At 40.0% G+C, this 14,430-nt stretch overlaps 2 protein-coding genes across 2 annotated transcripts in view; one reads left to right on the forward strand and one right to left on the reverse strand.

The window, feature by feature from the left end:
* LOC145481842 (ubiquitin carboxyl-terminal hydrolase 5-like) overlaps positions 1 to 4,626 on the forward strand; it is a 24,199-nt gene extending 19,573 nt beyond the window's left edge. Inside the window, exons 23-29 of the mRNA XM_081460395.1 lie at positions 187 to 291; positions 1,106 to 1,207; positions 1,670 to 1,717; positions 1,806 to 1,936; positions 2,724 to 2,844; positions 3,000 to 3,084; positions 3,756 to 4,626. Coding sequence (XP_081316521.1) covers positions 187 to 291; positions 1,106 to 1,207; positions 1,670 to 1,717; positions 1,806 to 1,936; positions 2,724 to 2,844; positions 3,000 to 3,084; positions 3,756 to 3,849 — 686 coding nt within the window. The 3' untranslated portion in view covers positions 3,850 to 4,626. The remainder of the gene's footprint in view (positions 1 to 186; positions 292 to 1,105; positions 1,208 to 1,669; positions 1,718 to 1,805; positions 1,937 to 2,723; positions 2,845 to 2,999; positions 3,085 to 3,755) is intronic.
* Positions 4,627 to 5,215: 589 nt separating this feature from the next.
* Positions 5,216 to 12,275, reverse strand: LOC145481821 (uncharacterized). Its single transcript, XM_081460364.1, has 7 exons — positions 11,918 to 12,275; positions 11,250 to 11,508; positions 8,859 to 10,111; positions 8,092 to 8,229; positions 7,467 to 7,600; positions 6,536 to 6,698; positions 5,216 to 5,587 (listed from the first exon to the last, which is right to left on the reverse strand). The coding sequence occupies exons 1-7, from the start codon at positions 12,045 to 12,047 to the stop codon at positions 5,376 to 5,378; spliced, it is 2,289 nt and encodes a 762-aa protein (XP_081316490.1). The 5' UTR covers positions 12,048 to 12,275; the 3' UTR covers positions 5,216 to 5,375.
* Between the last annotated feature and the right edge of the window lie 2,155 nt (positions 12,276 to 14,430).

The following is a 14,430-nucleotide window of genomic DNA, read 5'->3' on the forward strand; positions in this document are numbered from 1 at the left end:
TAATATGTAAACAAACTTGCAGTCTCGCAGATCAATTAGTTGCTTCAGCCGGTTTCGGCTCAGGCAACTACTTGCTGTGCTCGGTACTGACAAACCACGATATTTTGCTCAACTTCGAACAATAATTGTTAATTGCAATTGTTTGCAGTGCAGAACATTGTGACGTATGGTTGTGTATTTTAACAGATGTGTCAATAGACATTTTAGAAGAACTAGACTTAACTCATTTAAGAGCAACAGGACTTCAGTCGTGTGAAGAAGAACTCCCAGAAGCTGAACAAGCTCCCCCAGGTATATTTTCACACTGGTATCTGTTATCTGGTTACTGCCGTTCTGTGAATCTCAGATAATTCGTAAAGTGAAATACTTACAGCCTAAAATGGACCAATACACAGAGATGTAGATAGTTCATGTTTTCACTGGTATTTGCGAATATGTTTTTTACGATAACTGCAGAAATTATTGCGGGTTTATTGGCTAATTTTCATTGTGATGCAATGCGTCAACGAGCGAGAGCGGACAATTTGACAGTTTGTTATCGTAAAAAACAAATTGAAGTCAGTTTTTCATGCGTCTGTCCTGTTATTGACAATGAATTTCGTCATAACATTGTCAAAGTAGTCTACGGATCCACAGGTACTTTGACGATGTTGTGACGAAATTTATGATCAGTAACGGGACAGACGCATGAAGAACTGACGTCACTTTGTTAAACTTCAGATTGAGACTAACTGGTCTTTTCAGTCAGCGTTATTAGTATACTAAGTAGAATTCTACAAAATATCAGTATAAATCTACTAGCGTTCTATCATGAATGCCGTTCTCTGATTGGCTACGCTACTCACTATCTATTCTGTGATAGATAGTGAGTAGCGTAGCAGTGTACCCTTGTTAGCAAAACGACGGCCGCTTCTTGGCGTTTTCGAAGTGTCTGTGTAGAGGATTTAGATAAGGTTTGAACGACTAGTAGATTTATACTAAAACAATTAGATTATTCGCTCTCGATTTCTATACGTGATAGTTGGCTCGGGCTGCGCCCTCGTCAACTATCACGCGATAGAAATCTCTGGCTCACAATCTAATTGTTGGATATTATTTCTTGAAGCTCCTGAGATTCAGATCGATGATAGTATTGTTGTTCAACTTGTCTCCATGGGGTTTGATAAAGAAGGTTGTCGGAAAGCTGTGTATCACACCAAAAATCAAGGTAAGATATGGACATAAAAAAGAAAGAAAAAGAAAAATAGCAGTCTTAAAGAAATAGCCAATAATTTGGCAGAAATGAGGTAGAAACGAATAATCCCAGTCTCCATGACAAAGTTAATAAGTAATTTTACAGAAGACCTAAAAAAAATGCAGATTAAATGGTAATCCCTCTGAAGTCTGATATATATATATTTTTCTAGTCCTCTTTACATGGAATAAAACTGCAAAACCGGGGAAATCGGTTTTCATTTTCAAATATTTTACAAGGAGTTTACGTATATGATTCAGTTTACATAGTGGATAGGATAGGATGCATTATTTGAAGTGGCAAAATGCTTACCCATACGGCTAGTTCACAGATATCCCACTCAGTACTACTTGATTGTCGTAAATCGGATTTTCTTGTGAATCGTTTTGTTTCTTAGCTTGTTTGTTTTAGATGCCTTTTTTTTCTTTGTAACAGGTATAGAGCCAGCCATGAACTGGGTTTTAGAACACATGGAAGACCCAGGTTAGTTACGATTTCCTTTCCTTTAGGGACAAAATATACAGATACAGGTGTAGAGTCGATGACAGTCCCACTTTTCTCCTCACTGCAGATTTCGCCGTACCCTTGAGGGTTCCAGGAAGTGGTGCTAAGGAAACAGCGTCTGTTAATGAAGAAGCTGTGGGGATGATTGTTTCTATGGGCTTTACTCAAGCTCAAGCTATCAAGGCTTTGAAAGCAACAGTGAGTATTATTCTGCGGCACTGCATGGAGTCCTGGAGCAACGAACTTGACTTTTTTTGGTTCGCCCTCTGTTATCCGTCCCAGTCTGTTGTTGTTTTTCTACCGTAGCGTACCATTAATTTGACCGTTTCTTTGATTTGAAGGAATGGACTATTTTACAGTTGTGTGGTCAGTTACCTGAACCATGAATGCTAGCGAGGCTGGAGTTGACCTTGTTTTGATACAGACCTATCTGCTTTTGACATGTAAATGCACCTAGTTAGCATCAGAACAAATTGATTTACACAACAAAAGCAGTGAGATCTGTATCAAAACAGGGTCACCTCCAGCCTCGCTGCCATTCAAAGGCCAGGTCACTGAGCAGGCAACTGTCAAATTATGCACATCGAAAAAAGAATGAATTAGCAAAAGAATGGCATATGTGTTTAAACGCTTTAGCTTTGTCCACATAAATAATCGTGTTTACTAGACTTCACACTCATCTCGCGTAACGTTCATGTACATGGCTGAATTTTGAAGCCCAGGTCTCTTGTCCCTGTTCCCTCTTTGTTTGGCAACCCAACTTACGTAAAAGGTTATGTTACCAGTGACTGGACTACATCAAGACGGACGATAAGTGTTGACTTGGGTCACAAATTGTTAAGCAAGCCTCTTTGAAGCCTGGTTTAAGTTGTTAGTTGCGGATGATTCTGGAGAAGAGGGAGAATTCCGTACAAAGGCTAGTACCTTCGTACTGTCGAGTTCTCAAATCAACGCTTCTCATTTCCCACTGTCACCCGCACTTTAGGACAATAACTTGGAACGTGCAGCGGATTGGATATTTAGTCATGCGCACGAACTTGACTCTACGGAAAGCCAGAGCCAAACTAACCAGGACACTGGACCCCAGTACAAAGATGGATCAGGAAGTAAGTAGGAGAGACAGTTTTAATTTGGCATTGACTATTGGAAAATCTTTAATAACATCATATATATTGCCCTGTCAGCACACCCTTAACAGTACATAATATATTTCATATACATCCATCTTCACATATCTGAATTATGTTTGTTTAATTTTCAGAATACCGCTTAATTGCCTTCATCAGTCACATGGGCACCTCCACAATGTGCGGGCATTATGTTTGTCACGTACTAAAAGAAGGAAGGTATTTATTTGTTCTTATTATATGGGTGGTCCGTGAGCGGGCAAAAGAGCTTTATCTTGCCCGCTCGGGATTACCCGTTGTGTCCCGCAAGAAAATAGTGTTCTTTTTCCATATAATAAATCCTTTATTTACCAAGCTTGTTCGGTCAAGATGGCTGGATAATGGCCTCATTCCTTTTTAACGCGCTTATGGGTCTCGACTCCGTCTCGGTCCATAAACTCACAAAAAAGAACTTGGCCAATATCCAGCCATCTTGACCTCACCCTTGGTCAGTAACCCATATATCTGATTTCCCTCCATTTTAGCCAAACTACAATTACCCGTGTACCCATTTTCCATTTACTGCAATATGTACGTTTTGCTTGCACGTGTTAAAGGTACTAGGTCGATCTTACCTCGTCTCGATCTTCGACTTCCACATTCGTAATTGTCCTTTTTAATGACGTACTTTTCACTGCTAAATTCTATTCCTACATCCTTTATATTCCTTTTCTACATTCTTTATATTCCTTAGCTTTTATGTGACTTATCTTCGTTCCTATAATCTATTTCTACATCGGTATTAATCTTTTACGGTTTTCCTCGAATTAAAGCCAAGTTTGGAAACAAAAAATACTTAATATTTATTTCGTACCGTTAACTAGCTTCTTTGATCATCTCATTTTTCTTAGGTGGGTCATTTTCAACGATCGGAAAGTCGCCTTGTCAGAGAAACCTCCCAAAGAACTTGGCTATTTGTATTTGTACAAGCGAGTGGATACTTAACGCGTACAGACTTGTCTTTTGCCAGGTTCAGTTGGATCTCGAGGAAAGCGCTTCTCTAGAGCCTTGGTAATATAGACTTGAAGTTAGACCTTGGTACACAACAACGACAGTCGATTTCCAAAGTTAAAAAAAAAGGAAACTGCAGTTGTTACGAGGAAGTTCTCAGTACATGACACAAGTGACAGCTTTGAGTTGGAACAGAAAAAATTAAATATTGGCTCGTAAGGTTATTACTACAAGCAGTCGAGTGCCTTTGATTTTTTCTGCAGCAATTTTAGTCTTCTAAAGTTTTAAGTACGAAATAATTCATACTTGTGAGAGTTAATTATGGCACTCGGTTTGCTAAGTTCCCTATTGACATGTGCGCTATTTCCAGCAGTGGTGTTAAATGTCGCCACAAGCTGTAAGCTAATTTTCGTGAGGACTTCTCTGTCACTTTTTTGGGGAACAACCTTTCAAAAGAAATTTTCCTGTGGTATTTTTCTCATCCACTGAATAGAACGTTCTGAAAGAGTTGCAAAATTTGAAGTGAGGTCCTGGTTTATCACTGTCGAAAGATTTCAATACTGAAGAGAACATTGCTCCATTTTTTTTTCTTTTGTACAAGCTCCCCCATCTCAATATCTCAATTACGTTACCGTTATTCGAACCTGTTCAAATTTTCATTGAATCCTAAGAGAGTTTTCTTTCGGTGAAGTGCTTGCAGTGGACATCAATTCTCCGGTTGTCTCAGCTCGTTTGACCGCGCGTTTGACAAAATAACTCTCTAAGGAAAGTCCTTAACCCTTTGAGCCCCAAGTGGACATATACGTCCACTTAATTGTCGTGCAATTTGTACCACTTGTGACGTCATCAGTTTAAGTGATGCTCAAAATCTCTGATAGTCAGTCGATGCAACGTAAAAAGATCTTGTAAATGATACCTGAACGACAAAGATCGGATCAAGTGAACCTAAATAGCTAAAAAACCACCGAACTTTTACCCCCAAAACACAGGAAAATCATGGCCTTCCCACCGATTGCTACTTTTGGCCAACTCTTTCCTTTTCAAAGGAGCTTTGAGGCCAAACTTTTCTCATCGCCAGAAACCGTGGTCGTATGGCTAACTCGACAGCAATAAGCGAGAACCCAAATGACAACGAAAGCGACGGGCTTGTGCGCTAAATCTCAAAATTTGCAATTGTGCGCATGCCCCAACTAAAAATGCTAGAAAACGTCCTCAAACCGAAAGAAACGGACACTGTCCATGCTAGAAAGCACTTTTCTCGAGGATTGGGACCAAACTGGGACCAAACTGGCCAAAAAAGGCCATTTGCTGCCTAAAAGTGGCATTAATTCGGAGCTTGTCAGTATTCAAAGGGTTAAGTCTAAGTCTAATTCCCTATGAAACGTCGCGTACAACTAACTTTTCTCTCGGCCTACGCTATTTCTCAACAACTCCCTCGATGCTATCCTCGATGTTTAGATACAGAATTCTCTCATATCAGTGGCTGTGTGCGGTATTTCATAGAAAGAGGAGTAACATTTTCAAAAAGTATACTGTTTCGCTTTGTCCCTTGAGAGGCAGTTCATGTTCATCAAACCTGATGCTGGTTCGACAGCAGCATTTCCAGTAAATTTATCACGAGTGACGCTTGTCTGAGGTTCAGCCGTGGCATTCCAAAGCGGTTTGCTTAACCTTTCCTTGAGAAGACCTCGCACTTTCTTGGTGGTAGTGAAGCACAACGCAATGAAAAACCCTGAAATGTATTTTGTAGAAAATCAGTCATTCCGTGTTTCAAATTACGTAGAAAAACATGGATACCTAACGTCCATCATTACTTTGAGTCTTCCAGTACTTTCGGAGAGTCGCTACCTTCGGTAGCTAAGTCGGATAACTGACCTCTTATCTGTATTCTGTATCTTATCTGTATCTTATCTGTATTCTAGGAATAACACTGAAACTAACTTGAAATTCAAGGGAGTATCATCAAAGCAGCTTCCTACATGTACATCTGTATTCGTGTTCATTTGTATGGTGTTTTTTTATTTCTCCACTTTTAGATTCGTGTTTCTTTGCCTTTGTCGGAAGCTACCGAGTTCCTATCAGTCTTGGTAAAATTTTTCTGTAGTTAGCAAGTTGTGAAATCATTGACACTTCACTTGACTTGGAAATAACTGATGACGTATCAAGCTGTAGCAAAGTGATCTCAGATGACGCCGATGCCAAGGGCAATATATCACACTGATTTGAAGTGATATAGATTATTTTAACGACATTTATCCTTTTCAGGTCCCTAGATATAGAAAACTCCTTGCCTTATCAGTATGAATCGACCAAAATTATATAGTGGGCCGTTCAGTCAATCAGAATCATTCTCCGTCGCTGGAATAACTTGTAGATCGTTCAGCCCCCAAGTCGATTTACCCATAGCCAGTTAGCCCCCAACCAAAAGTCGATTAGCACCCATTCACGCTTAAAGAAAGAGAAAAAGACAATGCTTTCGACTTCTGGTTGGGGGCAAGTCGACTTCTGATTGGGGGCTAATCGACTTCTGATTGTGGGCTAATCGAGTTCTGATTGGGGGCTAAACGGTTGGGGGCCAAGTGACTTAATGGCCAAACGACCGGGTACCTGTTGCTGTAACCCGTTTATCGTGCAAGGATACGTTGGGAGTTCCTCAAAGGTTATCAGTATCGACAATTACCTTGCATGCTGTTTAACACAGTAGAAGGATAATGTAGGAATGCAGCTTGATTCCAATTCGCTAGAAGTCCCAGAATCCAGGTGAGCCCCATTACTGTGCTCAGCTTGATGCAGATGAGGGTCAAAGAAGCTTGGGAGCTGTTGCTTGCTGCTAGGCTGGCGCCCTACAAAAAATGGAATGAATCACTTTGATGGTGTTATTTGTTTAAAACAGCAACGTTTACAGGCGCTTCACCGGTTCTCTTACAGAGAAACGTTTCTACAGCGAAACGCGCCTCGATTACCACAATACTTAACGATAAAGCGATATTTTCCTTGTCTTTGATTATCCACGATCTCCCACTCTTTTTTGTGCGATGTCCCAAATCTAAGCAAGCCAAGCCGAACTTGGCGAAGCTGAACGGAATCATTATTTTCGGCGACAAAATATTGAATAGGCCATTTTACAGTTGTTTGTTCAGTGATCTGGCCTCTGAATGGCAGCAAGGCTGAAGGTGACCTTGTTTTGATACAGACCTCACTGCTTTTGTTGTGTAAATCAAATTCTTATGCTAACTAGTTGGCATTGAAATGAGAAAAGCAGAGATAGGTATCGAAGCAAGGTCACCTCCAGCCTCGCTGGCCAGTTAACTAAGCACACAACTGTAAAATGGCCTATTGTAATTGTAATTGTAACTGTAAGCCACAGGATGACTATGGGCATCTAGTTTGTCTAACATGAGATTGAGACGATGTCTCACAATAGAAAAATATACATAACTATCTTGCGAGTGCCATCACGTCGCAGTCACAGCTCAAAAAAGTCACGATGTGCGGCAGAAAGCACTGCAGATCCCCTGTTAAGGTAGCACAGTCCTGAAGTACAAAGCCGTCCAACTTATAGGCCGGTTACTCGCTAGTCTTGCCCCTGTACTCTTTGTAATGGTACTTACCTTCTGTAAGCGACGAATGGCATAAATATTTTTCGTCAAGCACAGTATGTTAAAGACCAAAGCAAGGCTTATAGGGGTCACCATGGAAACAATCATTCCTATTTTATCTGATATCCAGCAATAGGTTGCATTTCCTAAAGGTCAAGAAACGGAACGCATATAACTGTGATGAGAATACAATCAATGTCCTGTAATACTAAACCCCACTCACAGACTAAGCTAGGTCTCGAAAGGCGAGCACAAGCACACTGTAGCTAACTAATATAATACAAAAAATATAAGTAGCCTTTGTTTAACATTGGTCAGTGATTAGACAAAGTCAATTGGGGCCGAGTAATTAACTTTCAGAAACAAATACTCAAATTAAACATAATAAGGTTATAAGGGTTAAACCCAATCTGACTGGAAGCAAACCAGTTGGCTATTTACAAAGGCAGCCGAGGAGCTGAACTAGGGTCAACCCTTAAACAAGATCAGCTAGTGGCCAGACTTGAACCAGCGAACTCCACATTTCCAGTCCGGCGCCCTAAACACTCGGCAACGCTGCCTCCATTTAAATATGTAACACCCAGCTTGGACCTTTTATTTAGACTTTCTATTTTTCCACCCGTTTTCATTTACAAACCATATCCGAAATGAAAAGTTCCAGAGGAGTCCAGGACAGAGCACAAAACAACAATCACAGCAGGCAGTCCCCATCCCACAATGCAATACTTGATGAAGGTCTTCCTAATGTCCGAAGGTTGTCTCCTTGTGTTGCCTCCTGCACAGGAAAAACAACAATGACAAAACATATGGAGTTGATTTCTATCTCGTGTAACCATGGTTACAGACGAGATTTAACAGGGGTTGTGTCAGTCATGATCAATTTTCCATGTACTTGTTGGCGGATTTGAGATAAGGCTCTAATGCATGGTATTTGTGCTATTATGGTTTTCACATAAAGTCGTAATAAGTTATGTTGGTGTCTTAAAACAACCCTGTGAGAGTTGAACTATTTCCTTACTTAAGCACTTTGCTTTGTTCTAATGAATTTGCGTGGCTGCTGGCCACGTGAGTGAAAATCAGACTACGAAATGGCAAGCGATCAAATTCACTTTCAAAAGTTCATTAATGCATTGCCTCAATTTCTGCCGCTCTCTTGAGTCCGGCCTACTTTCCCCCTTCGGGGGCGGGGAACGAGCTCCTTTCCCCAAAAGCGGTTGGTAATCTAGCCTATTTATTACATACCTACATGAAAATCCAAACCGGGATAGACGAGGATCACAACAATATTTTCTAAACAATTTTAACGCTTTCGCTTAATAAAGAGCTGCATGCACCTCTTCCACGTTAAATCGAATTGAAACCTTTAGTTCAACCGTCGTATGTTTGAGTGTTTAGTTGACTTACCCTTAACTGAAAAGGCATTCGCTGTATCAAATGCCATGGCACACATCCAGGAAAATGCAGCGAGGATGAAGAAATGGAGAAAAATGGCGACTGCCTTACAAAGAACATCAATTTCTTTCGACTTTGCAGCACTGGGGAAGATAGTTTGATAACACAGCAAGGCCAACGAGAGGTTGATAAGACATTTGCCAGGGAGATTCCTCAGTTCTTTGAACATGAGGTAAACACCAAGAAGAATACACAGTGAAATGATCGACAGCACCGTGCCAATCAATGTGATGTAAATAAGAACTGAGGAGTCTTCTTTCGGGTCTTTATCAGTATGACGTTCTGGACACAAAACATATACTGCATTTCCTTGTAGTTTCATGGCTTTCTTGTCTTTTAAGAACTGCTCTCTCGTTGTGAACATTACACGACTTTTGTTAAAGGAAACGTTCACAGGCGTCGATTGGTTTTTCGTCAGAGTGACAACCTGGCATGTTTTACCACCCACGATTACTGTACAGTTTTTGGTATTTGAAGTGCAGTTAAATATCTGTGACGTGAGATTGTCACCTTGTGCAGAAGGTCCAGTTATAACAGTTGGGTGTGGAGTCTTTGGTTCTTTTGGATAAGCAATGTTTGAACTTACATCTACGAGGATCGACCAAGGTGGCATTGGTGGACCTCCAGCGGAGGACCCTGGTTGACGCTTTCCTTCTGGATTACAAAGCACACAGTGAGGGTTTCTGTATTTCACTATTTTCGTTGCATAAACCCGAAACGTCATAGAATAGGAAGAACACAGTTCTTTGATTACAGACATCACCGGTAGCTGATTTGAAGCAGTGCATTGTGTATCGGGGTGCACGCAAGACTTGTAGCGTTGCTTCAGTTCCGGCAATGGAGCGTATTTCCATGTACAGCTATTGTTTTTTACAAACGTCTTGACTGCCTCGATGTCACCACCATCCCATGAGCTACCTCGACACTCAATGTTGAGGCCCCAGAAAGTTAAGTTACCTTCACCATTGCATCTGGCACAAGCAATGCTTCTGTATGTTATATTCTGCGTCCAGTCAAAGACTGGCAGTTCCTTCTGTATCGTCATATTCAGCTGCTGAACAGTTTGGCATTCGTTAATATCTTGGTTTCCAGGCAGGCTGCAAGAGGATTTCATGATTACCCCAGACCATGAAAATGGATTGGTCTCCCCACACTTTGCGTTCTGAAGAAGATCGTCATCATTGGCATTTCCATTTGGATCACAACTAGGAATAAACGATAAATGACAAAATGAATAAGTGTGAAAAACTAAATACCAACCAGTGCTAAAACGCCGAGGGCCTTGCAATGATGGTCTCCTACTCAGTAGTAACAATTATGCAACAGGTTTTAAATTACTCAGTCCTTTATTATCAAGTTTAGTCATGCATTACAGATAGAGAGGAAAATTATTATGACTAAAATTAGGATGAGTTCCACTAGGATGATCCGGATCAGGATCAGTGATCCAAGATCACTTGGATCACGTGTGGTACTCCAAAGGAACTAATAAATCCTTATCCAGAATAGATTCCTCGGCTCCCTTGATGCACCATGATCCGAGTGATATTAGATCGCTGATCGTGATCCGGATTAAGTCGAAATAATGCACACTAAGACACTGACTAATCTTCGCAATGTGCAGAAGATACTTAATGGCCTGCCAGTAACGATTAATGGGTTATTGCCCAGGTGTGAGGTCAAGATGGCTGGATATTGGCCAAGTTCTTTTTTTGCGAGTTTATGGACCTCGACTCCGTCTCGGTCCATAAACTCGCAAAAAAAAAGAACGAGGCCAATATCCAGCCATCTTGACTGAACAAGCTTGGTCAATAAAGGATTTACTATTCTTTATATTGCTTTCGGGAAATTGTTTCTTGCAGGACACGGCGGGTAGTCCCGAGCGGGCAAGATAGCTCCATCTTGCCCGCTCGGTAGCCAAACACAGCGCAGGATTTGATTCATCTTGCCCGCACGCGGAGCTAACCATAAAATAAGTATATTCTTTTGACTTCAGATATCGTCGGATGTCTTCAGTCAGATTCAGAAATTTTCCGTACATGAGAGAAGTGCGTATTAGAACACTCAAAAGACTGCTGTTCATTTATAGAATTATCCTTTCAAGAAAAAGTATGAGAGAGTTGCATCACTCTTGATTGGATTCTAATAGAATTTATGGTCATTTGCTTCATAAAACTGGACTGAGATGTCAGTTAAAGCTAATAAAACGTTAGAAAAGCAGAGTGATGATCCAGAATAGTTTTTAATTAAAAAGATATGCAAAACACATCGGTTGACTTTAAAGGTCTCGCTTCAAGATAAAAGCTAAGCCGACTAGGGAGTCAAAGTTCAGCTGAATCATACCTTGAGTGAAAGTCCAAGCAGCAGTCACTGTATGCTTTGCAAGCTTTATCACAATAGCACCTCTTCTCGTCACTCCGTTCGTCCATGAAACATCTGCCTTGACAAGATTGGTCTGAGGAATCCTTCTGTTGAAGCACTTCAGCGAGAACTTCACTTTCCTGTGGTATAGTGATATTGTGCTGGCGGAGCAGTTCAGTCAGGTTCTTCCAGCTAAAGATTTCACCCTTAAATTTCACAACGAAGTCCGCGTCGTTTGACCCTACATCAGGGAAATATACACACACTGTTACTACAGCCTTTATCATCACATACAATGACTCATATAACCAATGTCTTATGTGCCCATGGGCATGAAAATGATCGAGTGAGTGATCATGACATATAACTCAGCTACATGAAAACGTCTCCTAACCCCATTCACACCTGTAACATGCTTTGCTATGTGTTTTATATTCTTTCATGTCATTTTATTTGTAATCCACAACAGCTTTCCCTTAAGGTCTATAGTTAGATAGTGTTACCGCGCTTTGTTATCACAAAGCACGGTCATTTGACCTTGAATCAGGGAAACAATCGATGTGCCACCTAACCATAGATTAACATAACTTTAATGGCGTTTTAAAGGTAGTGAAGTAATCCAAAATGTACCTAACAAATACTGCACCTACCAACTGGTATTGGAAACTGATTGAAGTCGTTGCTTTGCAGGTTTAGGTTTGATCTTGCTGGCGTAGTGAAACTCAAAATCACAGCGCCCGCGAGGCACATTGCGATAAGATTTGAGTTGTGCAGTTTCATTTTTGTGTCGTGAAGCTTTGACGATGAATTAAATGAATTACCAAATGTTCCTCACATGGGAAAACAAGGGTTACACCATTGTCCTTTTGGTTTCTTTCCCTCACCGTTCGTCCTTTTCGCTGCTCAGCCAACTAATTATGACCGCCTTTGAGGAAACAAACGCGATGAAATAATAATTTACTGTTAATTACGCTAACATTCATTTCGTGGATCACTGTTTTGTCATGCTGGTTGGGTCTTGAATATTAATAATTAAAATCAAGTTCTCAGTTGGGTGCGCTGAGCCAGGTCAGTTGGTTTTCGTTTAATTTAACGCATAAGAAAAAATACCCTCTTCTACAGTGACTGCTTGTGGAAATATTTTGGTATTTTACAGGCAGTAGGGTACGAAATTCCCAAAACGCGCCATTTTAACTCGTTCAATGTCGAGAACACCTGGCCTTCTGTATAAATCAATTAAAATAAAACATCAAGCATCGACAAATTGCATTATCGCCAGAGTAGGAGAGAAGGCGGGTAAACTAAACTAATTTTAAAATGGTGGAATGACAGTTGAGCGAATTACAAAGCGAAAAGCATTCTTTTATAACTTTATGCTTTTGTAGCTTTACAAAAAAATTGGCTTCAATCGATATTTTGTTTTAAGGCAGGTTTTTAATTTATTATTTCATTTTGGGTTACCCAGTGTTTTGTTTGTTGATTCGAGTAAACACATTTTACATATCACGCGGTGCAGAAAATGCAAACCTTCTAAAAGCACGTTATTTTAATACTCTTTTAATTAAAAAAAGCTGCGTTACTCCTGAGTCCACTCGAAATTTGTCACACGTTCTTTAATTTTTGCATTGGTTTTACATGTAACTTTAAATTAAAAACGACCGTACGCATTAAAATAGTAATATAAACTTTTTAAATACCTTGTTATCTACAGGGAATTAAACATCGTTATTTCAAATGTGAATTGAACAATTCAGAAATTAATATTTTGAATTTTATCTCTGGCTATATCTCCGCTCCAAAAGAGTCGTCATTTGCAACATTTGGTTTCCTTCCGACAGGTGAACTTTTAAATGCAATAACTCGGCAAGCCAATGTTATTTACTCTTTCCTTATGAAAAAAATATGATGATTGACAGGTGTATTGTCTGATAACACACTAGATTACCTCTTTACCTAGATTGACTTCTTGTAAACACCTAGTAAAATGTGTTTCGTGGTATTTTTTTTTTTTTTTTCTTTGCTTTTCAGCTCTTTATTTAGAAAGGCCTGAAGAGCTGAGAACACTTGCTTATTATTGCTCTTCGTTTGTCGCTGCTGATTTCATATGATTGATGATGATTCTATTTAAAGCGTGCTTGTCGCTAAGGACAACTTTATCAATCTTTCGCTCCTCTTTTACAAACAACGTGGCTCATTTAGGACAGGACAGTTTTTCCTTGTTTACTTTAACTAAAAGACGAACCGCTCATTAATTAAATTTACAGATTATGCAAGAGAGGAAGTTTTCTTTCAATAGCTCTTATGTTTTGCTTCTAATGGATAAGTTTTTTGTTTTTTTTTCAATGTAGCGTCCATCGAAGGCTTATTAAACCTTCCTGAGAACCAAAATTTATTCTTTATCGGCAAGTTGAAAAGAAACTATTTTACAATTATCAAAAACTTTATGGAGAAAAAATGTTTGGTACCTGTTAGGAAGTGATTTACCCCGGCTTCTTTTAATCTCTTTTTGATGATCGGTGTATTTAGCTAGCTAGAATGCAGCAAAACAACTCGGCCAATCTTTCCCTTGTAATTAGAACAATACTCCGCACAATAGGTTACTGCATTCAGGACAACTCCAAATAAACAAATGTGATGTAATTACTGGTCAAAGTGAACAGGTTACGATCGGCAATTAATTTAAAATGTGTCGGCACACGTTCCGTACATGTACACTGTTGATAGAGCACGCGTTTGATTATCGGGCGTTTTAAAACAACTGAACAGAATGTAAGAACTTTCAAAAGACAAAACCATTGTGGCTTTCTTCGCTGAATATCCTAAGCTTTATGACTCAGTGGAGGGGGGCAAGGTCAAAATAGTTTTGCGAGGTAATGGCTTTCGAAGTGACCGTAATCCGGAGAAGTCTCGGAGTCTCTAGTCCTCTAATAGTAGATTACTGATAGTCCTCTAGTAGGGTAGCCAATTAAAATGCAGGATTTGCATTAGTCCACCGGTTGGGTGATACTAATTTGTTTTAGTAATGGTAGTAAACTTATGTAACACATTTTCCATAAAAGTATGTTCCTGCGGGCTTTATTAATCAGGTTTGGGTTGTGATCGGAAGTGAGCATGTACAGGCGCCTTTGGTAGCCGTGATCTGTCCATTCATGGTCTCACCCCA

The sequence above is a fragment of the Orbicella franksi genome, chromosome 3 (assembly GCF_964199315.1).
Source record: "Orbicella franksi chromosome 3, jaOrbFran1.1, whole genome shotgun sequence".
Lineage (NCBI taxonomy): Eukaryota > Metazoa > Cnidaria > Anthozoa > Scleractinia > Merulinidae > Orbicella > Orbicella franksi.